This window comes from Sorex fumeus, unplaced genomic scaffold (assembly GCF_029834395.1).
Source record: "Sorex fumeus unplaced genomic scaffold, SorFum_2.1 ptg000010l, whole genome shotgun sequence".
NCBI classification, from domain to species: Eukaryota; Metazoa; Chordata; class Mammalia; order Eulipotyphla; family Soricidae; genus Sorex; species Sorex fumeus.
Genome location: NW_026606067.1, coordinates 10459151 through 10481052, shown reverse-complemented (window position 1 = coordinate 10481052; position 21902 = coordinate 10459151). Strand labels below are relative to the sequence as shown.

Here is a 21902-nt window from a genome sequence, read left to right as displayed (position 1 = left end):
GCAAGGCTAGCACTCAACACCTGTATTATATTTTTGGCTCCAGTGATTATTTTTTAACCAATTAATTATTAAAGTGAAAACAATTACCAATGGTACTCCCAAATAAAATCACGTAACAGAGTCTAATGCGTGCGTGTGCGTACACACACACACACACACACACACACACACAGTCACATCCTTCAATATTCTTCAATATTTTCTAACATAAACCTGAAATCCATTGATAAATTGACTCTACTTATTAGACTGTACAGTACACACAATGTGTGCTTCTCTTTATAACATTTAATAAACCCTTCTTGTTTGCTTACAAAGTCTGTGTCAAGAACAAGAGTTAACAAACACCAAGTGGGGCTGGAGCTATAGTACAGTGGGTAGGGTGTTTGCCCTGTGATTTTATTTTTTGCCCGGGTTCAATCCCCAGCATCCCAGATGGTCCACTGAGCACTGCCAGGAGTAATTCCTGAGTGCAGAGCCAGGACTAACCCCTGAGCACCACCGGGTGTGACCCAAATAGCAAAAAAACAAAAGAAAACAAACACCAACTGTATCTGATTTTTGTTTTAGTATGACCTGAGAGCTAAGAATAGTGCTTATAAAATTAAAAGCTTGCTTCAAAACAAATAAATGAAGAATCCATGATACACCACAGGTGACCCACAAACCATAACACATTCACTATTTGGCCCTTTAAAGAAAGATTTGCCAATACTTGGCTCAGAAGTGGGGCAGGGGGACGGCGCAAAGGACTGAAGTGCATGCTTTGTATGGAGAGCCCTGGGTGCGGGGATCACTCCCTGGAGGTGCTTGGTAGATAAGACAGTGCCAGGGATTGAACCTGGGCCTCCTGCATGCAGGGCATACACACTAGACCTTTGAGCATCTCCCCAGCCCAGTCATGTGTGTATTAGTGACGGGGACTATTTTCTGAGAAATGTGTGGTAGGTGTTTTTGTCATTGTCTGAAGGTCACAGAGTACTCTTACATGACTCTGTGTGGTCTATATTATTACAGAGTCCTTTAACTTCTAGGGCTATCACCCTAAATGGTGTTTTGTAACTGAACATGAAAGTTGTGAAAAAAAATAAGCCACAGAAAATGTTTCTGAACTTGAAAATGACCAAACGTGGATGGTATTGCCCATTGGAAACTTCTCCCTGTTTATGTCCATCGCTGACCACAGTATTGCTAGGAGGCTCAAGACTTTATATATAGTTGGTTTGCTGAAAGGAGAACTTTGCATAAAGTTCAACAGATTGAGCAAGCAGCAAATAGAATAAGATGCAGTGAAAACCATTAGCCCAACTTGAAGAGGGAGCCATGCAGTGACTTTCCACAGCAGCTTAAATGCTTCTCTGCCCTTGTTTGGTGCTGATTGGCCTCTGGTCCAATTCTGGAAGCCTTAACCTGTTGACACCATCTCTGGGGAACATCATGGTTCTCTTGGGGTGGGGTAGGTGGAGGGTTTTAAATTGAAAACTCTCACTTCTAGACCCAAACACTGCCTTTCCTCATTTTTTGGACAAAATTGTACAAGGAGCGAACTGGAATTCTACTCCGGTTACTTTTGATAAAAACAAAGTTCCTAAATGAAAAAAGAGGAAGAACCTCTTATGAAGAAATCGTTTTCTTTGAATACAAGCAAGTTTTTTCTTAAAGGTAGGAGTCACTTCCTCTTTTGTGCACACATTTTGAAGATTAATATAAGTGCTTTTACTAAAATTTTAGACTAGGCAAAATTGTCAAGGGTTCAAGTTTTTAAATCAGTTATAATAAAGACTCCGTGAGAACATGTTAAACAGAAATTTCTGGGTCTAAATATGCTTCCCCTCCCCCATGGAAAATATAACTAGCTTTTACAGGGGAATTTCATCTTTTCTTGAAGCAGGATTTTTCTCATTTTTTTCCCCCTGTATTTTTTTCTTTTTTCAGAAAGGCCTAAAAATTAGCTGAGCTCAAACAATAGAAGATCCAGTTATTAGACATATTTTAGGAACATCCAGTCCAGACCATCGAAATACTTCTAAAAGAAAAAAGTGTCAAATCTTAATGTTTATGGCTGAAAAATGTATTGAGTAAATGGCCCAGTTACATAGTTACAAGATAAGAAGACAACCTTTAGTTAGTTTCTGAACTAAAAAAATTTTGGCATGGTTCTTTCTATAAATTTTAGTTTGCCTTGTAAAAATGTCAACACAGCATATTATTGTGTTCAGTACTAAGCACATTCCTCATGACTCAACTAGACTTCCTAAGTTTCTTATGTTGGTTTTGTGAGCTAAAGAAATTATCATTTTATATATAACCTGAAAATCAGATGGGCTGGTCACGTAATGAGATTTAAAGACGACCGCTGGACTAGAGCTGTTACTGATTGGATTCCACGGGATGTGAAGAGACCGTGTGGCCGCCCACCTACCAGATGGTCAGACTTCTTCCTGAAGATCAAGAACGATCGGTTTGAGGCCCTTCATGTTCCCGGAGCGAACAGATGCCATTGGGCTACACTAGCACGCGACAGGGACAAATGGAGACGTTACTGGCGCCCGCTCGAGCAAATCGACGACTAACGGGAAGTTAAGTGATTAAGTGATTAAGTGATATAACCTGGTCAAAATTACATGTATATATATGTGTGTATATTAACATACTATAAAACTGTAAAACCAAGCTCCCGGAAGAGAAGAACGCAGAGATTCCTGCCTCGCGCCTGGTTGTCCTACCGGGGCCCCTTGAAGAAGGGTGGGTTGAGTTTCCCTCCCCACCCGAGCAGAGTCCCGGCAGCTGAAGACCTCCGGGACCCAGCCACAGCCATGCTAAGACCACTCTCCACACGCTCAGACGAGCCTCATGCATGAAGGAACTGGCAGAGGAACCCAGGTGTGCGGGACCTGGGGCTGAGATCTCCAAGCCTGCTCAGATCAGGACTGGGCCTCCTCCGCCCCGATACCTCATCTTCTAGTAGCTAGACAGTTACACCCACCAACTGCCATGTAACCCCATCAAGGGCCAAGATCTAGAGACTATAAAACCAAGCACAACCTCTCATTGTCTAGTTCTCACTCTCAGAGGACCTGGCAGGCTACTGAGAGTATCCTGCCCGCATATATGCCTGACTGGGAACACCTGTAAAGGTGATTAGCGGCTGCCCCAAAAGCCTCCATCTCTCTCGAGAAGCCTCCATCTCCCTCGGAGAGCCTGGCAAGCTACTGAGAGCATCCCGCCTACATGGCAGAGCCTGGCAAGCTACCCGTGGCATACTAGATATGTCCCAAACAGTAACAATGATGGTCCTCATTCCCCTGACCCTGAAAGAGCCCCCAATATGCCATTGGAGTACACTGGCACGGGACAGGGACGAATGGAGACGTTACTGGTGCCCGCTCGAGCAAATGGATGAACAATGGGATGATAGTGATAGTGATATTAACATGTGAAATTTTATTTAACTAAATAAAATAATAGGTTTTTGGGCCACACCTGACTGCGCTCAGAGATTACTCCCATCTCTGCACTCAGGAATCGCACCTCATGGGGCTCAGGGAACCATATGGGATGCTGGGGATTGAACCCGGGTTGGCTGCATGCAGGGCAAGTGTACTACCTGTTGAACAATTGCTCAGGCCTATGTCAGATGATTTTAAAATGAGAATTATTAGCAATTTTTCTTTTTTCTTTTTTGGTGGAGGAGGGTTATACCCACGTGTGCTGAGGGTTTACCTGGTTCTGCACTTCAGGATCATTCCTGGTGATGTTGAGGGTGGGAGCCATTTTTGGAACTGGGGCTTTGACCTGGCTTAGCCTGGTGCAAGGCAAACAAGCCCCTCCTCTGCTCCTTTAGGGCACTTGATAGCAATTCTTATGATGTAGATGACTAGAGAAATGACTTTTTTTTTTTTGGCGGGGTGAGGTGAGGTGTAGGGGGTAGTTTTGTTGTTTCTGTTGGGCCACACCCAGCTGTGCTCAGGGCTTACTCTTGGCTCTGTGCTCATCACTCCTGGCAGTGCCCAGGGACTGAACCCAGGTCAGCTTTGTTCAAGGCCTGTGTTTGATTCCTTGGTTTTTAATTCTTGGACTTGATTCTTAGCCCAAACTCGTTATTAAAGGCTTTAAACTATTGTGGTATTCAGCTCTGCTAGGTATTTTCTATGAAGAACAATCTGAATTATCTTTTCTCTTGTCAATCTCATATTTGTTTAACCTCTTAACAGAGAGGGATAATGGTAATGGTGATTTTATTATTTCATCATGGGATTATTTCCTGTTTGAAACCCCACAATAGCCCTTTGGCAGGGAAGCAGAGGGAGGAGTCAGGATGGAGAAAGAACCACCTTGTTGGGCTGGGGGGAGACATACTATTCTGATTTCCTAGAAACTTTCACTTTTTCTTAACTCCATTGGCCAGTTGATGCTTCTCAGAGAAGGTGGTTTGGTCAAGTTAAGTTCAAATAAATGACGATTAACCAAGAAAAGTGCCTTGGATCCCTTTCCTTGCAGGAACACTTTTCCATTAAACAACCCCCCCCCAAAAAAAAAAACCCGCAAAGAGCAAAAACAAACCCCCAAAATCCCACTTTCAAAAAATCCCACTTTCAAACCCCATCTCCTCTCTCCCCTGCCCCCACACCCTCAACCATCCAAAGGGGCTTCAAGGGAACTTGAAGACCTAGAGACCAAGACCTAGAGTCCAAGACCTAGAGACCGTTCTCTAGGCCAGGATCCTAACTTGAAGGAAAGATCAAGCCTGCGGCGTGCAAGTCTTATCGGTCCTTCTCGCCCGAGAGTGGGGCCCGCCCTGGGGTCCAGGGAATAAGCCGGGGGGGCGCTCGGCGCGCGCGCCCGGGACGGAGCTAGAGCCCCCACCGCGCAGGTGCGCAGGCACCTGCTGCCGCCACGGGCGCCCGCCGCGAGGCCGGGGCGGGGGGGGGGGGGGGGGAGGGAGGGGGAGGGCGCGTCCGCGGCGCGCGCGCACCCGGCAACGTTCCCAGACGTCCCTCCGTGCGTGGGCGCGTCGTCCCGGCACTCGGAGTTGCTGGCCGGGGAGTCGGCGTCGGGGCCGCTGGGAGTCGGGGAGCGGCGTTTCCCGCGGGGCTCCCCCTAGCGGCGGCGGGCGCGGCGCGGCGCGGCGCGCAGTCAGGCGTTCTCCGCGGACAGCCGGCGGCGGGGCCTCGCCTGCGAGCGTGGGGTCCTCGGCGCCGGGGAGGCTACTTGTGCTGCTGGCGTGGGCGAGTTCGGCTGCTTGTGCGGCTGCTGGCGGCTCGCGGCGGCGGCGGCGGCGGCGGCGGCGGAAGCGGGCGCGGCGGCCGGGGCCGGAGGAGGCGGGCGCGGCGGCGGCGGCGGCGGCGGCGGCCGGGGCCGGGGCCGGCGGGCGGCGAAGGGGGGGCGGAAGATGGCGGACGTGCTCAGCGTCCTGCGACAGTACAACATCCAGAAGAAGGAGATCGTTGTGAAGGGGGACGAAGTGATCTTCGGCGAGTTCTCCTGGCCCAAGAACGTCAAGACCAACTATGTGGTTTGGGGGTGAGTGGGCGCCGGGCCGCGGCGCGCGTGGGCTGGGCGGCGGCCCCGCGGACTCGGGCGCCCCCCCTCCCCGACGCCCTCTCCGCCGCCCCCTCCGCCGCCCCCTCCCCCGGTTCCCTCAGGGCGGGCCGCGCCGGGCCGAAAAGTTTTCTCCTCGCCGCCCCCGAAGTTGCGGGTGTGGGCGCGGAGGGCGAGGGGCGAGCGGCCGCCGGGAGCGCCCGGCCCGGGTGGCGGGGGAGGGTCGCGGGGACCCCCCACCCCCCGAGCGCGACTCGCCCGGGTGCGCTCCCGGCCGGCGCTTTGTGCTGGCGAGTTTTGTTCTGTGGGCGCGAGGCTCTCTCTGCAGCCAGGCGGCCCGCCCGCCCTTTGGGTTTCCGCTGGGCGCCCGTCGGGGTCCCCGCCGTCCCCCCGCCTCAGCCCCCCGGGAGCGCGACGGGAAGCCGGCGCGGCCGACTCAGAGGCGGGGGGGGCGCTCCCGCGGCGGTGCCCGGCGCGGGTCCGAGCGAGACGCGGGGGCCGGGGGTGCGGGGTGCCCCTCGGGAGGGGCTTTGCCAGGAAAGCACGGGGGGAACCGGGGCCGCCTCGAGGGTCTGGTGGTTCCCGTTCCCCGGGGTCTTTCTCTCGGGGGGTGGGGGGGGGCTTCTTTTGGCTCCTGCGAACCTCGGGCCGGGACTTTGGGTTTGAATGAGCAGGAGCCGCGGTCCCGACGCGGAAAGTTAAGGAAAAGGCAGGGGAGGCGGAGTTTGGCTGGTGCCTCTGTTTGGCCTGGGGAAGTCAGGGGGGTTTGTCGAGCTTTAGGAAATGTTGCTGAGTCCTTGCGCGAGGGGGTGTTCACGGACTCGGTACAGGCGGATCTGATCCCCCCCCTCCGCCTTCTAATCAGTGCGGGACTCAGAGGTGTCGCGGCTCAGTCTGAGGATTAGGAAAAATCTGTAGGATCCCGGTTCTTGCCTTAAGGTTAATTTCATTAGCATGGCTTTGAGACATACCCTGGTGGGAATGCCTTTCCAGGGTTGGTTGATTTTTGTCACTGAATATACGGACTTATTCGCGATGGAGTTTCAGGCGTGCAGTGTTCCAACCCCAGTCCCTTCACCTGCGCTCTGCTTTCTGATTCTAAGAGCAGAGCAAGTCGCTTCCCTTGCGCTATTAGGAATAAACTTGTGGTTAGGACTGTAGAAGGTACGACAGGTCTTTCTTTCTTTTTTTTTTTTGGTGGGTAAACGAATGAACAGCAGCTTCGGAGAGTAGGCGCGGGGCTTTGAAATTGTTGGTCAGGTTGGTCGCAGAGTGGAAGCCTCGCAGACGGCGAGAGGAGCGCAGGGGGAGGTTTCCAGGGAAGTGACATTGACATTGCTCGCTGAGCACGGGCAGGGATGGGGCGCCCATGTTTGTGGGAGTAAGTTGCTTCTTGCACTACAGAATGTGCATCCCTCGACGAGATTGTTGTATCAGGGGTGGAGTTCGTTCTGGTTCGACATCACTGGTCTAGTCCGAGGGATGTCACAAGGACCCGGCTTCTGAAGTTCATTGTTGTGGTTACTAAGATTGTGACGGAAATTGTTCGGCAGTATCCTGCTTAGGACACCTTTCTAAGGAAACAGGAGAAATTCCTCCAAAAATTGCCACAAGGAGTACTTGAGCTTCTCACAGTTTGTTTTACGAATTCCGTGGATGCTTTCCAGTTAGTAGCTGATGAGGGTTCTCTTCTCATTTATAAAGCCCAGAATCTAATTTGTGTCAAATTCTGAAAAGAATAAATACCTACATAGTACCTGATTTTCTTGGGTGGTTTTTTTTTTTGGTTGTTTTTGTTTTGTTTTGAGGTCATACCTGGTGGTCTCAAGGGACCAAGGGTATAAGGATGCTAGGGTGTGAACCTTGGTCTGCCTCCTGCAAAGCAGCTGCCTTATTGTACTGTATCTTCAACACCATGCCTACTTTCTAAAAGAAAAATTGCTTTAAAGAAAGTTTCTACAGCCGGAGAGATAGTTCAGTGAGTTTATATTAGTGTTGGGCCCCCTGAGCACAGAACAGGAGTGACTTCTGAGCACTGCTGGTGTATTCCGCACTACTGACCCTCTCTGAGTTTTTTAAAACATTTATTACTGTCGTGGTGAAGGGGGATGCCTGTTTTATAATCTGTGTCCCTAGGACTACCAATTTCTTGGGTGAAGGGCTCTTGAGGGGAAAAGTTTAAAAGAGTGCCCACTTTCATTTGCTAGTGCATGCCCTTGTTATGTCATGCCTTCGATCTTTTTCCTTTTTTCCCCTGACATACCCACTTAGCAGTGTGCATACTTTGTTGTATTCTTTCTAATTATGTTAAATCTATTGTTTGACTAGCAGAGTGGCTATCAACAAATGAATGCATCTAAATTGAATTGCCAGTAAGACTCTTATTTGTTTTTTTTTTTTCAGAACTGGAAAGGAAGGCCAACCTAGAGAGTACTACACATTGGATTCTATCTTATTTCTGCTTAATAATGTGCATCTTTCTCATCCTGTTTATGTCCGGCGTGCGGCCGTAAGTAGAACTCATTTTCAGACTTAAAAAATTTAGCGGCGGATATCATTTGGCACAGCTGATTTTTCTCATGGATTGCAAGAATTGAGAGTTATGTCTGTGAAAGTCAAAATTAATGTTTAAAATTGATATCAAGGGGCTGGAGAGATAGCACAGCGGGTTGGGCGTTTGCCTTGCACGCGGCTGACCCGGGTTCGATTCCCAGCATCCCATATGGTCCCCTGAGCACCGCCAGGAGTAACTCCTGAGTGCAGAGCCAGGAGTAATCCCTTTGCATCGCTGGGTCTGACCCAAAAAGCAAAATAAATAAATAAAATAAAGTAAAATAAAATTGATCTCAAAATCATTGTTCATGCGGTTCAAAATTAATGTTCATGCAGACTTTAAATCTGATGTTTTTAACGAAAATATGGAGGATGTTTATAACAACAAAAGTTTTAGAGAGGCTGGAGCAATAGGCACAGTGGGTAGGGTGTTTACTTTTCTGTTTTAGCAGTGTGCATACTCCTGGCATGCTGCTTACCTAGGTTCAGTCTCTTTTATCTCATATGGTCCCCTGAACTCTGCCAGGAGTAATTGCTGAGTTCAGAGCCATGAGAAAACCCTGAGCATCACCAGGTATGACCCAAAAAGCCAAAAAAAAAAAAGTTTCAGAGCTCTTTGCAGGGCTATTAAAAATGTATTAATCTGTGGAAGATTATTTAGAAGTTCATTTAGAACTCTTGTTATAAAAGTAGGAAAAGTAAATTAAGTTAGGTATGCCACGATTACCTAAAATGCAGGCATTTCTAAAAAATTATTGGCTACCATGAAATACATAAAGTTATCATTTAGAAAATTTAACATGCATGCAACACTTCAGATCGTCCATGGCTGTATTTCTGGTCGAGAGAGGTAAGGAAGTGTCAAGATACTATAGATGCTGGACTGCTGTGGTAACTTCACACCACCCCTGATGCTATTGCACTGAACTCATGGGTTGCAGGAATGTGCTTAAAGGGCCCACTGATGTCAATCATTTTTCATCTTTCCAGTTAAAAAAGATTTGTACCAGGAATTTTGATTCTGTCCTCCATTCTCAATTTATTTGAGGGTCGAGTAATTTGAGCTTTCTGGGGCAATAAAGATAATTCTGATACTCGGTTTCAATTTTGTCATGTGCTTAGGGAATGGTATAGCACATAACTGCTAGCTAGTTATTACTGTGGACTTTAAGACTCTTGCCTGTAGACCCTAGGGATCCTAAGATTTAATTTTTAACTAGTGGACGATTAAAAAATTTCTAGGAGTCTGAATGTCTTTATACCCCCAACCCTCTTTACTCTTTTGTCTTATTTGCACTTGGGAGCATACATATCTTTTCTCAAGTTTTTACAACTCCATGATAGGCATTTCTTTTTCATTTGGCTGCATGTGTGTGCATAATTGAGGTCTGTGGTATCAGATTTGGAAACTAAATGCGAAAAGTAGTGAGTCTTAATGTACCACTACTTCGAAGAGAGTCCCATCTTTGGAAGCAGTGGGGTTGGCACACTGTCCTGGGGCTCATGTGATGGTCCGGGATTGAACTCAGGGCCACATGCTGGCTCTTGTTGCTTTCCAAGTGCTGTACTGAACTATTTTCAGGGCTCTTTTTTTCTGGGATTTCCAGCCATAGAGCTGCCAGGATTGCTGGGATCCAGGAATTCAAAGCTCTGAGAATTGCTTGGACTCTAGCTCTTGCACTTGGCTTTAAGACATGGAGCCTCTTTAAGGTCCCTGCATTAGTTTTTAAAGTGAGCAACAAAACCAAACCTCATGGATTCTTAAAAATGTTTGTAGGGGCTGGAGAGATAGCACAGTGGGTAGGGCGTTTGCCTTGCACGCAGCTGACCCGGGTTCGATTCCCAGCATCCCATATGGTCTCCTGAGCACCACCAGGAGTAACTCCTGAGTACCGAGCCAGGAATAACCCCTGTCCCCTGTGCATCGCTGGGTGTGACCCAAAAAGCCAAAAAAAAAAAAATAATGTTTGTAAGCAGAAGTTAAAACCTGTAAATAATACATTAAGTGGTCATAGGTCATGTCTTCCAAGTGGCACAGAAGTTTTTGGTGCTGTGAAATACGATTAATATTAAGCCAAAGATTCTAAGACTTTCCATTTTATTGTTGCTTCTTTAAAGTAACGAATAGATTTTAACTATAGAATATTATAGCCACTAGCTTCTTCTGTAATCACTTGTTTACTCCAGTGGTTTTCACCTTTTTTTCCCCCCCATGGGAGAGCACTGATCAGTGGTGCCCAGCCACTGGGCCACATCCAGGGATGTTAGGGGTGGGAGGCTAGCCTGGGCTGCCGGGGATTAAAATTACGGCCTTGAGCATTCTAGGCATCCCAGGTCACTTGAGTGATGTTTTGGCCCCATTTTCAACCTTTTTATTATTCATATAAAGGTTTTGAGCCCCTGGCAGTGCTTGGATCTGCTCCTGGCTAGGGACAGGTGGGCAGAAATGACACAGATGGTGAGAGGATCGATTAAATGGTGCTGGGGATCCAATCACGGTCAGCCACATGCAAAGCAAGCATCCCATGCTATCTATCTAGCCCTTTTTAACCTATTACTTTAGTAGGTCAGCATTGGTTCATGAACTAGCAGTTGAGAGCTGCAGGTTTATATTATTAAAAATAAGGAAAATTCTTTTGTTAAAGAGTTCATTAGTTTATTTACAGCCCATATGTGATTTGGTACTTTTCCCCTCCTGATCTTTTTACAGATGACTGCTGTAGGAAATTAAAAAGAACATTATCTGTATTAGCAAGTAGATGTATTTTCTAGGATTATGTCTTAGTTCTCACCCTTGATGAATTAATAATGTACTTTAAAGACAGTTATGTAACGTGGAAGATAAACAACTATTAATGATTTTCTGTTTAATCTCTTCCTCCCTTTATTTGGTTGTAATGCCTAACTTAGTTAATTTGAAAGAGTATTTTGAGTTCTGGTTTTGTCTGAGAAAAGAAAGCACTTGAGAATTTTTGCATTAAATGAGCAAGCAATAGGACTTAAAAGGTATTAGCCCCCAGTGTGCAAATTATGATTTGCGCAATGAAATATTAAAATTAAACATTACAGTTAGTTTGGGGGCCATACGGTGGGGGATGGAGGGTTCCTGATTCATTTGTAGTAATAATCTTATGTACATTATTATAATTTCAAGAAAAAAATGTGACTAGAAGTTAATATGCTTAAAAACTTTAAAATTTTTATTAGGTTCTTTTAGCTTGGTTGTTTTCTAAAAATGCTCCATTATCGAACATGTTATAAAATTCAGACACATGATTTTTATCCTTGTCAATTAGTTTCTTAAAACTGTTTTTGAGTAATACCTATTTAAAATTTTTAACTTTAGACTGAAAATATACCTGTGGTTAGAAGACCTGACAGAAAAGATCTACTTGGATATCTCAATGGTGAAGCATGTGAGTGATTGTTATATTTTACTTTTAGACATCATGGTTTGCAGTGGTGTTTGATTTAATCCAGTGTCATTCACTGTAACAAACTCACCATCAGTGTTCTCATCCCTCACCACTGACTCTCTGTCCCTTCTTATTCCCACATCTTTACTCCTTAGCAGTTGATTTCTTTCTTTATTGATTGGTTTTTGGGTCACGCCCGGCAGTGCTTAGGGCTTACTCCTGGCTCTCCCCTCAGGGATCACTCCTGGTGGGCTCTGGGGACCATTTGGAATGCTGGGGATTTTACCTGGGTCAGCTCCTTTCTGCTGTACTGCTGTACTATTGCTTTGGTCCCCTAGAGTCAGTTTCGTAGGTAGTCTTTCAGGACTTATTCCCTTACTGTTTCCTTGCGTGTTATGTGAGTATTGTTTACTTTTGTTTATTTTTGTGGACCACACCTGCTTAATGCTTGGGTGTTGCACCTGATGGTGTGGGGGTTGTATTGTGGCTCAGTGCTCCTGATCAGACCTGGGCCTCCTGCATGCAAAGCATCTTTTCTGTTGAGCCCTCTCACCATCCCTTGTTCCCTCCTTTTTCCCTCTGATTCACTCTCCAATTCACTTTGATCTGTCTTTCTGTCCATATACTAAAATACTTCTCGTGGCATCAGTGTAGACTGGATTGCCGAAACTTCAGTCTCTCATATCCGGTGCTTCCTTGATCTCTCAGCTTTATCTAATGCTGCTGATCTAATCCTTTGGGATGCCCCTGTTCTTTTGACACCTAGGGCACCAGATGTTTTTTTCTTTGTACTTGGTGACCATCTCCTTTTATTTTGCCCACTTTCCCAATCTCTGTTACTGACCTTCCTGAGTTCCACATTTCTTAATTTCTGTCACATCTTTCCTTTGATACCGAGTAAAATTCAGACATTGAATATTTACAAAATAAAACTTTCCTTCCTCATTCTCCCCTCAACCAAAACAAACTTAGCAAGTATTTTGATTATGTTATGCTTGGCTTAACCTGGAGACCTTTTGGAATTCTTTTCTCTCAAACACTGTTTATAGTCCATTAGTAAATTTTGTCTACTCCCACCTTGTTCCATCCTTCCTCTTGGGATTCTTGCTAACCCTTGTTTTCTATGGTGGAGTCTCAGTCTGCTGGTTAGAGTGACCTATTTTTCAGAGACCTGTATATTTGATTGTGTCTCTCAACTACTCATAGCTGCCCTGTGTGCCATCACCCTTAGTATAAGTCTCATACTCTCTCTCCTGGCTTATGTGATCTGTTAGAATCTCCTTACCTGCTGTACTGTAGCTCTGGCCCTATATCTCATTCATATCAGTGCTCGAGTTCAAATGTTTCACCAGAGAACTTATTAGACTCTTCTACAAGTAAATGTTTTGTACCTTTGTGATATGATATGATATATATGTGATATGATATATATATCATATTCTCATTTATTTTTCACAGAATGGTTTGGGTGGGACTTGAAATTATACATTTATTTGCTTACATATATATTGTGTGCCTTGCCTTTACTTACATAGTCTGTCACTAGAGGATAAACTTTTAAGGAGGCAGGTGGTATTACATACCCAATATTTAGAACAGTAATTCTTTTAGATGCTGAGTAAATGAGCATGACTTCGTGTGTAAGCTCCAGAACCTGATGTCTGAACCCCCCAACTAAAGAAATTGCAAGCACCACAACCAGGAATCATGTAACCCCTGGTCACAGCAATGGCACTGATAAGGGAAGGGAGAGGAAAATCTGATAGAAAAATGAGGCTATGAGGAAACAAGCCACTTCATCTCATCTACAGTTCGGTTTTATAATATCACTTGGTAGTAACCCCTACTGAGAAAAATTTGATAGTAAATTATTATAAATTTAACATAGAAATTCTCCAATCCTTTATCCTAGAGGTATATATGGAAATGTATAAAACCAAATGTGTATATATGCATAAATATATATTTTTGGTGTATGTCTATGTATACACATATACCTCTATCTGTATATAAAAATTGAACTCATGGCCTGGGATATAGCTCAGGGGTAGAAACTTGGCATAAGTGTGTGAGATCCTGCATTTGATCCCCCCACCTGACTCCAGCCCCAACACAAAGTTAATTCATTGTTACATTGTAGTGTCAAACTGTTAGAATTGAACTCTCCTGAACTCTCCATAGACTGGCCAAAATAGTTCACGTCATGTATACTAAGACTTGAATGATATTCATCAATTGATGCGGATGGATTATTGGATATTGTTTAAAAGAATAGGCAAAGGGAGGCAGTTCCAAGAACGGGAACACATGCTTTCTATTTGGAGTTATGGGTTGACTCCTGTAACCTGTGGTTTTTCAGTGTCTCAGCAGTGACTCCTGAGCACCACTTGGTGTATTTCAGAAACCAAATAGCAAGGTTTAGTATACTTCCTTATGTTTTTCGAAAAAGCAGGGGTAGGCATAAAATCATAATTTTAAACTTGTGGTTTCTACAGAAAATTCTAGGAAGTTCTTTGATGAAACAAACAGTGCTTACATACAGTGATAGAAACTAGGTGGATGGGGGACAGTTTCTGTTCTTTGTTACAGTTACATTGTTTTGAGCAACTCAGGAGTTAGTTGATTTAATTTGAAGGCTTGAGGGATTGTACAGCAGGCATATTAGCCTTGGTTTTCAATTTCCAGTACCACTTATGGTTCCCCAAGCCCCGCCAGGAGTGTGGAGCCAGGAGTAAGTCCTGAGCACTGGTGGGTGGCTCAAAAACAAAAACGAAGCAAAACAACTCACCAAAACCAAAGCAAATAAAAAACCCAAGGTAGTAAAGGTAAGTAAAATAACTTAAAGGCACCAGGATGTGGCTCAGTAGTAGATAGCATTCCTCATCTGTGAAGGCTTAGGTTCCATCCCCAGCACTGCACAAATAAAAAGGGCTTCCACGTTCTGGCTGGAGCCACAACATAATGTCTGTGAACACCAGATGACTCTCCATGAACTCCAGAAGTAAAATGTCCAGGCATCCAGCTAGGCATATGTGTGAGCCCTGGTCATTGCAGAAAGTAAAGCGAAGAAAAAAGTGGATGGGGGAAATTAAAGAATTTGCCCTTACAGACATTCTGATACAAGCAGATTAATCTTTTATAATAAAATGCTTACATAATCTTATATTTACTTAGGAAAATCACTAGAAAAGTAAGAATTTAACAAATCTTGAACATTTCACTAATTGCTCAGATACTGATTTTCTCATTTAAATCTTCTTAAATCTTTAGCAACATCGGCAAGTATAGACAGAAGTGCTCCTCTAGAAATAGGTCTTCAGAGATCCACCCAAGGTATGTATAGTCATAAGTTTTTATATTTGAATTTCACAAACCTGTTTACAAACTGTACTAATATTTTTTTCTTCTTATAGTCAAACGAGCTGCTGATGAAGTTTTAGCAGAAGCAAAAAAACCACGAATTGAGGTAAAGGAATTTTAAAATGACGCCTGCTGAATTTTAAAATGATACCTGTTGAACTGGGATTGTGTTTACTAAGAATTCCTTCCTTACAGTATTCCTGTGAATTTTCAGGAAAAATTTCATTGCAATGGAAAGAATAAGTTGCTTGAATTCTTACTATAGGGGCCAGAGCAATAGTACAGTGGGTCGGGCGCTTGCCTTGCACATTATTGACTCAGATTCTGTGACTGTATACCATGTATGGTCCCCCGAGTCCTGCCAGAAGTGATCCCTGAATGCAGAACCAGTAGTAAGCTGTGAGCATCACTTGGTGTGTGTTCCAAACAAATAAAAAGAATCCAAATTCGTATGTAAAAGCTTTGAGGTTAAGTTAATAAACTTTAAGTTCTTTGCCTTTATAGTCTATTTTATTGGTGTGGTTTGGGCCACAACTGGAGCTGTACAGGGCCTACTCCCTGCTCTGTGCTAGGAGGCTGCCACTTTCTGTCCTCTTCCTTTGTCAGGGCATGTGAAATGCACATTAGTCCATGAACTTTATTATCAGCCCTACCTTTATAGTTATAGTTATAGTTATACTGAAGACAGTTTTTCCCCCCCCTTCTCTGGTGGATTTTGTGTCCTAGCAAAATGGCAATGCTGGGTTACTACTGGCTTTGCACTCAGGAATTAACTCTTTGCGGTGTTGGGAGGCCATATGGGTTGCCAGGGCTCTGCAGGGGATCGAACCCAGGCTGACTGTGTGCAAGGCAAATGCTCTATCTGCTGTACTGTTGCTCCAGCCTTGGATTAGAACTGGGGTCCTGGAGATTTACTGGTTTTTGGACCAAGCTCGTTGATAACTGAGGCACTGTTCTCATCTCAGTATTCAGGGATCACTCCTGGCAGTGCTCAAGGGAGTGTGTAGTTGTGGAGATTAAAACAGATCTCAATGCCAAAGCATGCTCTCCAACCCACTGAGCTGTATTTCTCCTGTTGAAAACCTTCCTATACAATGCCAGACAGTTAATATTTTAGACTTTGTGGGCTACTTAGTCCCTGCCCAACTAGAGTAGTTGTTTGCATCTGTTATGGTGCGAACACAGGTGTTGGCTGTACAAATGTGAACAAGTATAACTGCACTTCAGGAAATTTTACAGATCTGATGGTCAGCCAGATTTGGACTTGGGTTGTAGTTTGCCTTCCCTTGGAATAAGATGGTGCGGAAATTAGTTTCATTCTTAAGATCTTGAACTGCAATACATGTTTATTATAGTTCCTTCTTAAAATATATATCAGGGCCAGATAGTTGAAAGGTTAAGGTGCTTGCTTAGCGTGTTGCATGGCTATGACCCTAGTTCAGATTCCAGCACTGTATATGGACCCCTTAGCGTGGGTGGTGTGGGCCCCCCAAACATAGGGGTTCGCTTATCAGGTTACAGATAATGTTGTAGCATCTAGCCAGGCATGTGTGTGAGCCCTGTCATTGGTACAATGATGAAGGGAAAGGTCTATTGAATGGAATTTTCAGTATATTAGTAATTATGGATAAAATAAGAATGGGTTCAAAAACAACATGAAGAGCAGGATGTTTCATATACTATAGTTAACTTTAACTTTACAAGAAGTCATTTCATCTTATTTTATATAAAATTCAAATAGTGGGCCAGGGATGTACTTCAACGGTACAGTGAATGGTCTGCATATATAAGCCCCTGGTTTTGATCCTAGTATCACAGTAAGTAAAGATAACAAATCCAAAGAGTTGTACTTTTTGCCTGTTACATAATCAGGCACGTGCAGCATCATAAGAAAGGTAACTGTTGGTACTGAGGAGCTTACTCAAAAGATAGGGGTGCATGCTTTGTATGCTGGAACCCTGAACTTGAACCCCCTGCACCACACGAGTCCTTAAGCATTGCTTAAGGGTGACATGGCAAAATATTAAGCACTATTAAAGAGACAAAGTTGAATCTGTTGTAGAATTTGATGCAAAAATTGTTAATTCCACCCCCGCCCCCCGCCCCCCCCCCACACATACTTGGCAGTGTCTGGGTCTGCACCCCACTATACTTTGAGTATCATGCACTGGTGGAAAAGGGACTTGTGGTACTTGTGCTCTTAACTTCTGGAGCCCTTTCTTTGACTCTAAAAATGACATTTTTATCTGAGAAGAATATGACACATTGCCATTGTTACTGATGTTACAAAGGTAATAATGAAGATTAGTTCTTTGTTGTTCCTCTGCTAGGTGATAGTCTCTGTAGTTAATATTGATATATGTAATCATCACCTTACACTTTGAGGTTAGTGGTACTATACATGTTATCTCTGATCACAGGTTAAGAAGGTGTAAATGATTTGCTGAGTTTTACAGAAACAGTATTGGATTCTAGGTAGTTTGACCTCTGGCCATTCCACTACTAGGCATGGTTTGTATAGCAGTAAGTTGAAAAATCTCCCCAACTCTTTGCTTGAAAGAAATTGTGACTCATGTACAAAGTGAGTTGCTTAAGGGAAAACCTGAAATTTACTTGGAAAAAGGTGAAATTCAGATTATTTGGAATAATTGAAAAGCTTAGGAATGCTGGTTTTCTGGGATCTTAGTAAATTGAAAGATTAGTAGCAAAGATCGTAATTTTTATACCGCATATGTAGTTTCATATTTAAATTTTTGGGTTTTTTTTTTTGGCCACACCTAATGATGCTCAAAGATTACTCCTGGTGGTGCGTGGGGGATATATGGGATGCTGGGATTGAACTCATGCCTTCATTGTATGTAAGGCAAGCACCCTTCCCACTGTATTGTTTTTCTATCCCTGTAACTTTAAAATAAATTATTTGAGGACCTGCAAGAGACTCTGGTATGAGAGAGAAATCTTCAGGGCAAGGATTTGTTCTGCATTTCTTTGAGTAATAATGTGTTGTATCTTTATTATGAATGTCAGATGTGCAATCACTTAATCACTTAATCCCCGTTATTCATCGATTTACTCGAGCGGGTGCCAGTAACTTCTCCATTTATCCCGGTTGCGTGCTAGCGTAGCCCAATGGTATCTGTTCGTTCTAGGAACATGCAGGGCCTCAAACCGATCATTCAGGGTCTTGACGAAGAAGTCTGACCATCTTGTAGGTGGGCATCCACGTGATCTTTTGATGTCCCGTGGAATCCAATCAGTAATGGCTCTAGTCCAGCGATTGTCTGTAAACCTCATTACGTGTCCAGCCCATCTGATTTTTGATGTCCTGGCAAATGAGACAGCGTCCCTGATTCTTGAGTGTTGACGAAGATCAGAACTCCGGATTCTATCTCTCATTTGAGTGAATCGTGATATTCCAAGCATAGCTCTTTCGATTCCTCTTTGAGAGACCCGAATAGCGTTCTCATCCTGTTTTCATAGGGTCCAGGTCTCTGAGGCATATGTTAATGCAGGAAGAACAGTGGAATCAAAGAGATGTGCTCGTAGCTGGAGGTTCTTTGTCTTTTTAGTTATTTCTTCAACGTTCTTGAAGGCATTCCAAACCGCTCTCTTCCTCCTGCACAACTCAGGTGCCAGGTCACAGATGCCAGGTCACCCTCCAACTGCCGCGTAACCCCAACAACGGCCAGGATCCAGAGATTATCACAACAAGCTCCCGGGAGCGCGCGGCCGCGAATAAGTTTTCAGGGTACCTTTAAATATCCCACCTGCACGGCAGAGCCTGGCAAGCTATCCGTGGTCTATGCCAAATAGACCAAATTGATATGCCAAATCCAGTAATAAATGGATCTCATTCCCCAGATGTGCAATACATTTGTTAATTATTCTTGAATTCACTTGAATAATATGTTAGAATTTGTAAAGGGTGGGACTAATTAGAGCATCTTTTTTTTTAAATCATATTCCATCAGCCATAGACACTGTAATCCTTAGTTTTCTCAATCATTGAATATTAAATTAGATCAATTGTCTTGTTTTTAAGTAGCCAAATAATATCGAAACTGAATTTTTGTTTGTTTTTGGGCCACTCTCAGCAGTGTTCAGGACTTACTCTTGGCTCCCAGGGATCACTCCTCGAGGGCTTCGTGACTATATGGGGTGGAGTGCTGGGATCAAACCCCTGTCATCTCAGCAAGGCAGGCACCTTACTCAACTGTACTGTTTGTCACTCCAACCCATGAAACTTGAGTTTTTACTTGGAATCCTAATCTGTAAGTTAGATCAAAGCTGAGAGCTGAGGTTGAATTCAGACAAGTGGCCCATGGGGCATTTTGACAGAAATCCTATTTTGAGGTAATCTCCTGACACATTTGATATGCCAAAAATAGTAACAAGTTTCACAATTTGTTGTGAGACATTACTAGTGCCCGCTCAAGCAAATCGATGAACAATGGGAGGACAGTGCTACAGTGCTACTTTGAAAATGCCTGAAGTTTTACTTCTTATATTTCTTACCATACTCAGAGAGTTAGAACCTGGGACAACAGAAGAAAAAAAATGTAGCTCCTATGTGAAAATGATGGGATTTCTCTTAATCTTTAGTGATATAATCTCTTGAAGACAAGCAGTTTATTTGTGGTATAGTATCTATCTGCATTATAAGGAAATGAGTACTTAAAAAATCTTTGCAAGTTTTTTGGTAAGCTTCAGTCTGTTCTAATTTTGTGTGATCCAACATACATTTATTATTGCTGCCTTTATATAACTAAAAGTAACCTTAAAGTTGACTAAAGGCCAGTGTTGTCTGGAAATGTATAGGTTGCAACTTCAGTGAGGAAAAATTATGTGCAATTTTTTCTCTTTGACTCTAAAAGTTCAACAGAATTTTTCATTAGCAAGTGCTGATTTTCAGGATGAAGAGTGTGTACGTCTTGATAAGGAGAGATTGGCGGCTCGCTTGGAGGGTCACAAAGAAGGAATTGTGCAGACCGAGCAGATCAGGTAAGATTTTCTTCAGTACAAAATAGGCAGTTTAGATATTTGTATCTGCAAAGTGGATTTGAATATGCCATTTTAACCGTGCTCTGGTTATGCTTCCTGGGAAGTGGTCTTGGTTCTATTACCATGTTGATCTTTCTCAAATTTTACTCTGTAATTTAAGCCACTCCTTTTTTTGGGGATGTGGATGGAGGGAGGCACAGCCAGGTATACTTATGGCTTTCTCCTGGTCCTATACTCTGGGATGACTCCTGGTGGGGCTGGGGACTACATATGGTACCACATGCAAGGTGAGTGCTATACTATCGCTGCTCCAAAGCTACTCAATTCATCATGTAATTTCTTTCTTTCTTTTTTTAAATTTATTTATTGAATCACCGTGAAAACAGTCACAAAGCCTTTCAGTTCAAGTCTCGGTCGGTCATACAGTGATCAAATACCTGTCCCTTCACCAATGCACATTTTCCACCACCAAGAACCCCAGTATACCCTCCCACCCACCCCCGCCTGTGTAGGAGATTTTCACTTTACTCTCTCTCTATGTTGATCACATTCAATATTACGAGAAAAGACCCAACATTGTTATTTGGAATTTTCCCCAACATTCAGAACTGCCACAAAGACATCATTAGAAAATTTGTTTTCTTTCTTTCTTTTTTTTTTTAATGTAGGAATACTGCCATTTATTCAGCCACTGATTAGCTGATTGAATTGTGCATGAACTCCACCTTACTTTTTTCCCCTTTTTTTATAATTTTATTTATTGAATCACCATGAGAGCAGTTACAAAGCTTTTGGGTCTAAGTCTCGGTCATATAATGAAACACCCGTACCTTCACCATGCCCATTCTCCACCACCAAAAGCCCCAGTATACCCCCATCCCACACCCTTCCCCTACCTGTGGGGCAGATTATTTCCACATTACTCTCTCTCTACTTCGATCACATTCAATATTTTGACACCAGACCCACCATTATTATTTGAGATATATACCTGGGAGAGGAAAGAAAATAATACAGCATTATTAATGAAGTAACATTTTATTATAGTATCAGATAATATAGTTGCAGCAGTGTTAACATTTCTAGTCTCTGTTTTTTTGGGGGGGTGAGGAGAGGGGCACATACCTGGTGTTGCTTAGGGCTAACTATTTTCAAGAATAACTACTGACAGTAGTGAGGGGGGTACCATATGGGGTGCCTGGGATTGAACTCAGGTCAGCACGCTTTACTATCGCTCTGGCCCTGGGAAGAAGTCCTTTTAGAACATGACTTCATGTTTTCTTTAGGAGTATTAGAGGTTATATTTTAAATATACTTCTGTGATCTGCTTTCAGTTACTATTTTTATATATAGTACATTGAATAGTTTAAAACTTACTTTTGGTGGGTTGCTGGGGATTGAATTCAGGAATAAATACATTCAGTGCTTCTACTCTTCTGTGCCACATCCCACCCCAGAGTTCATTTTTCTTTTTATGAGATGGGGATTGATAGTCCACTGTGTGCATATGGATAGTTAATACCATTAGTCTCCAATACATTGCCTCTGTGCCTGTGTAACAAATCACTTGTCGTTCATAGGTGGGTCTGTTTCTTGCCTCATCTATTCTGTTTGCAGCTGTCTGCTTTGCCAGCTCAACACTGTTTTTATTACTGTTACACTGTGAGGTTCAGTTTGCCGTCTTCTATAAAGGGTTGTTTTTGGTATTTAGGTAGTCTTTGCATTTTCATCTGACTTTTGTAATGAATGTGTCATTTTTCTATAGGAAGGCCTTCTGGGAATTTGGTGGGACACTGTAAACCAGTTTGGTGAGAACTGACATCTTAATCAAACTTGACTTGTGAACAGGAAATGGTTCCCCAATAGTGGGAAAATCTGTAGGTTTTTTATTTACCTTTGTTTCAGCTTACAGATCCATTATGTCTTTTTGTTATTGCTAAGTATTTCATACATCCTTGTGCAGTGTATGTGGTAAAGAGACGTAGTTTAGTGCTTATTGCTAGTACAGAAATATAGTTGAGTTTTGTGCAA

General features: G+C 43.6%; 1 protein-coding gene across 1 annotated transcript in view; it reads left to right on the top strand.

The window, feature by feature from the left end:
• The first annotated feature begins 5317 nt into the window (after window positions 1-5317).
• Window positions 5318-21902, top strand: part of CDC73 (cell division cycle 73) — a 105735-nt gene continuing 89150 nt past the window's right edge. The window contains exons 1-6 of the mRNA XM_056110606.1: window positions 5318-5523; window positions 7945-8050; window positions 11441-11510; window positions 14781-14843; window positions 14924-14976; window positions 19783-19871. Coding sequence (XP_055966581.1) covers window positions 5393-5523; window positions 7945-8050; window positions 11441-11510; window positions 14781-14843; window positions 14924-14976; window positions 19783-19871 — 512 coding nt within the window. The 5' untranslated portion in view covers window positions 5318-5392. The remainder of the gene's footprint in view (window positions 5524-7944; window positions 8051-11440; window positions 11511-14780; window positions 14844-14923; window positions 14977-19782; window positions 19872-21902) is intronic.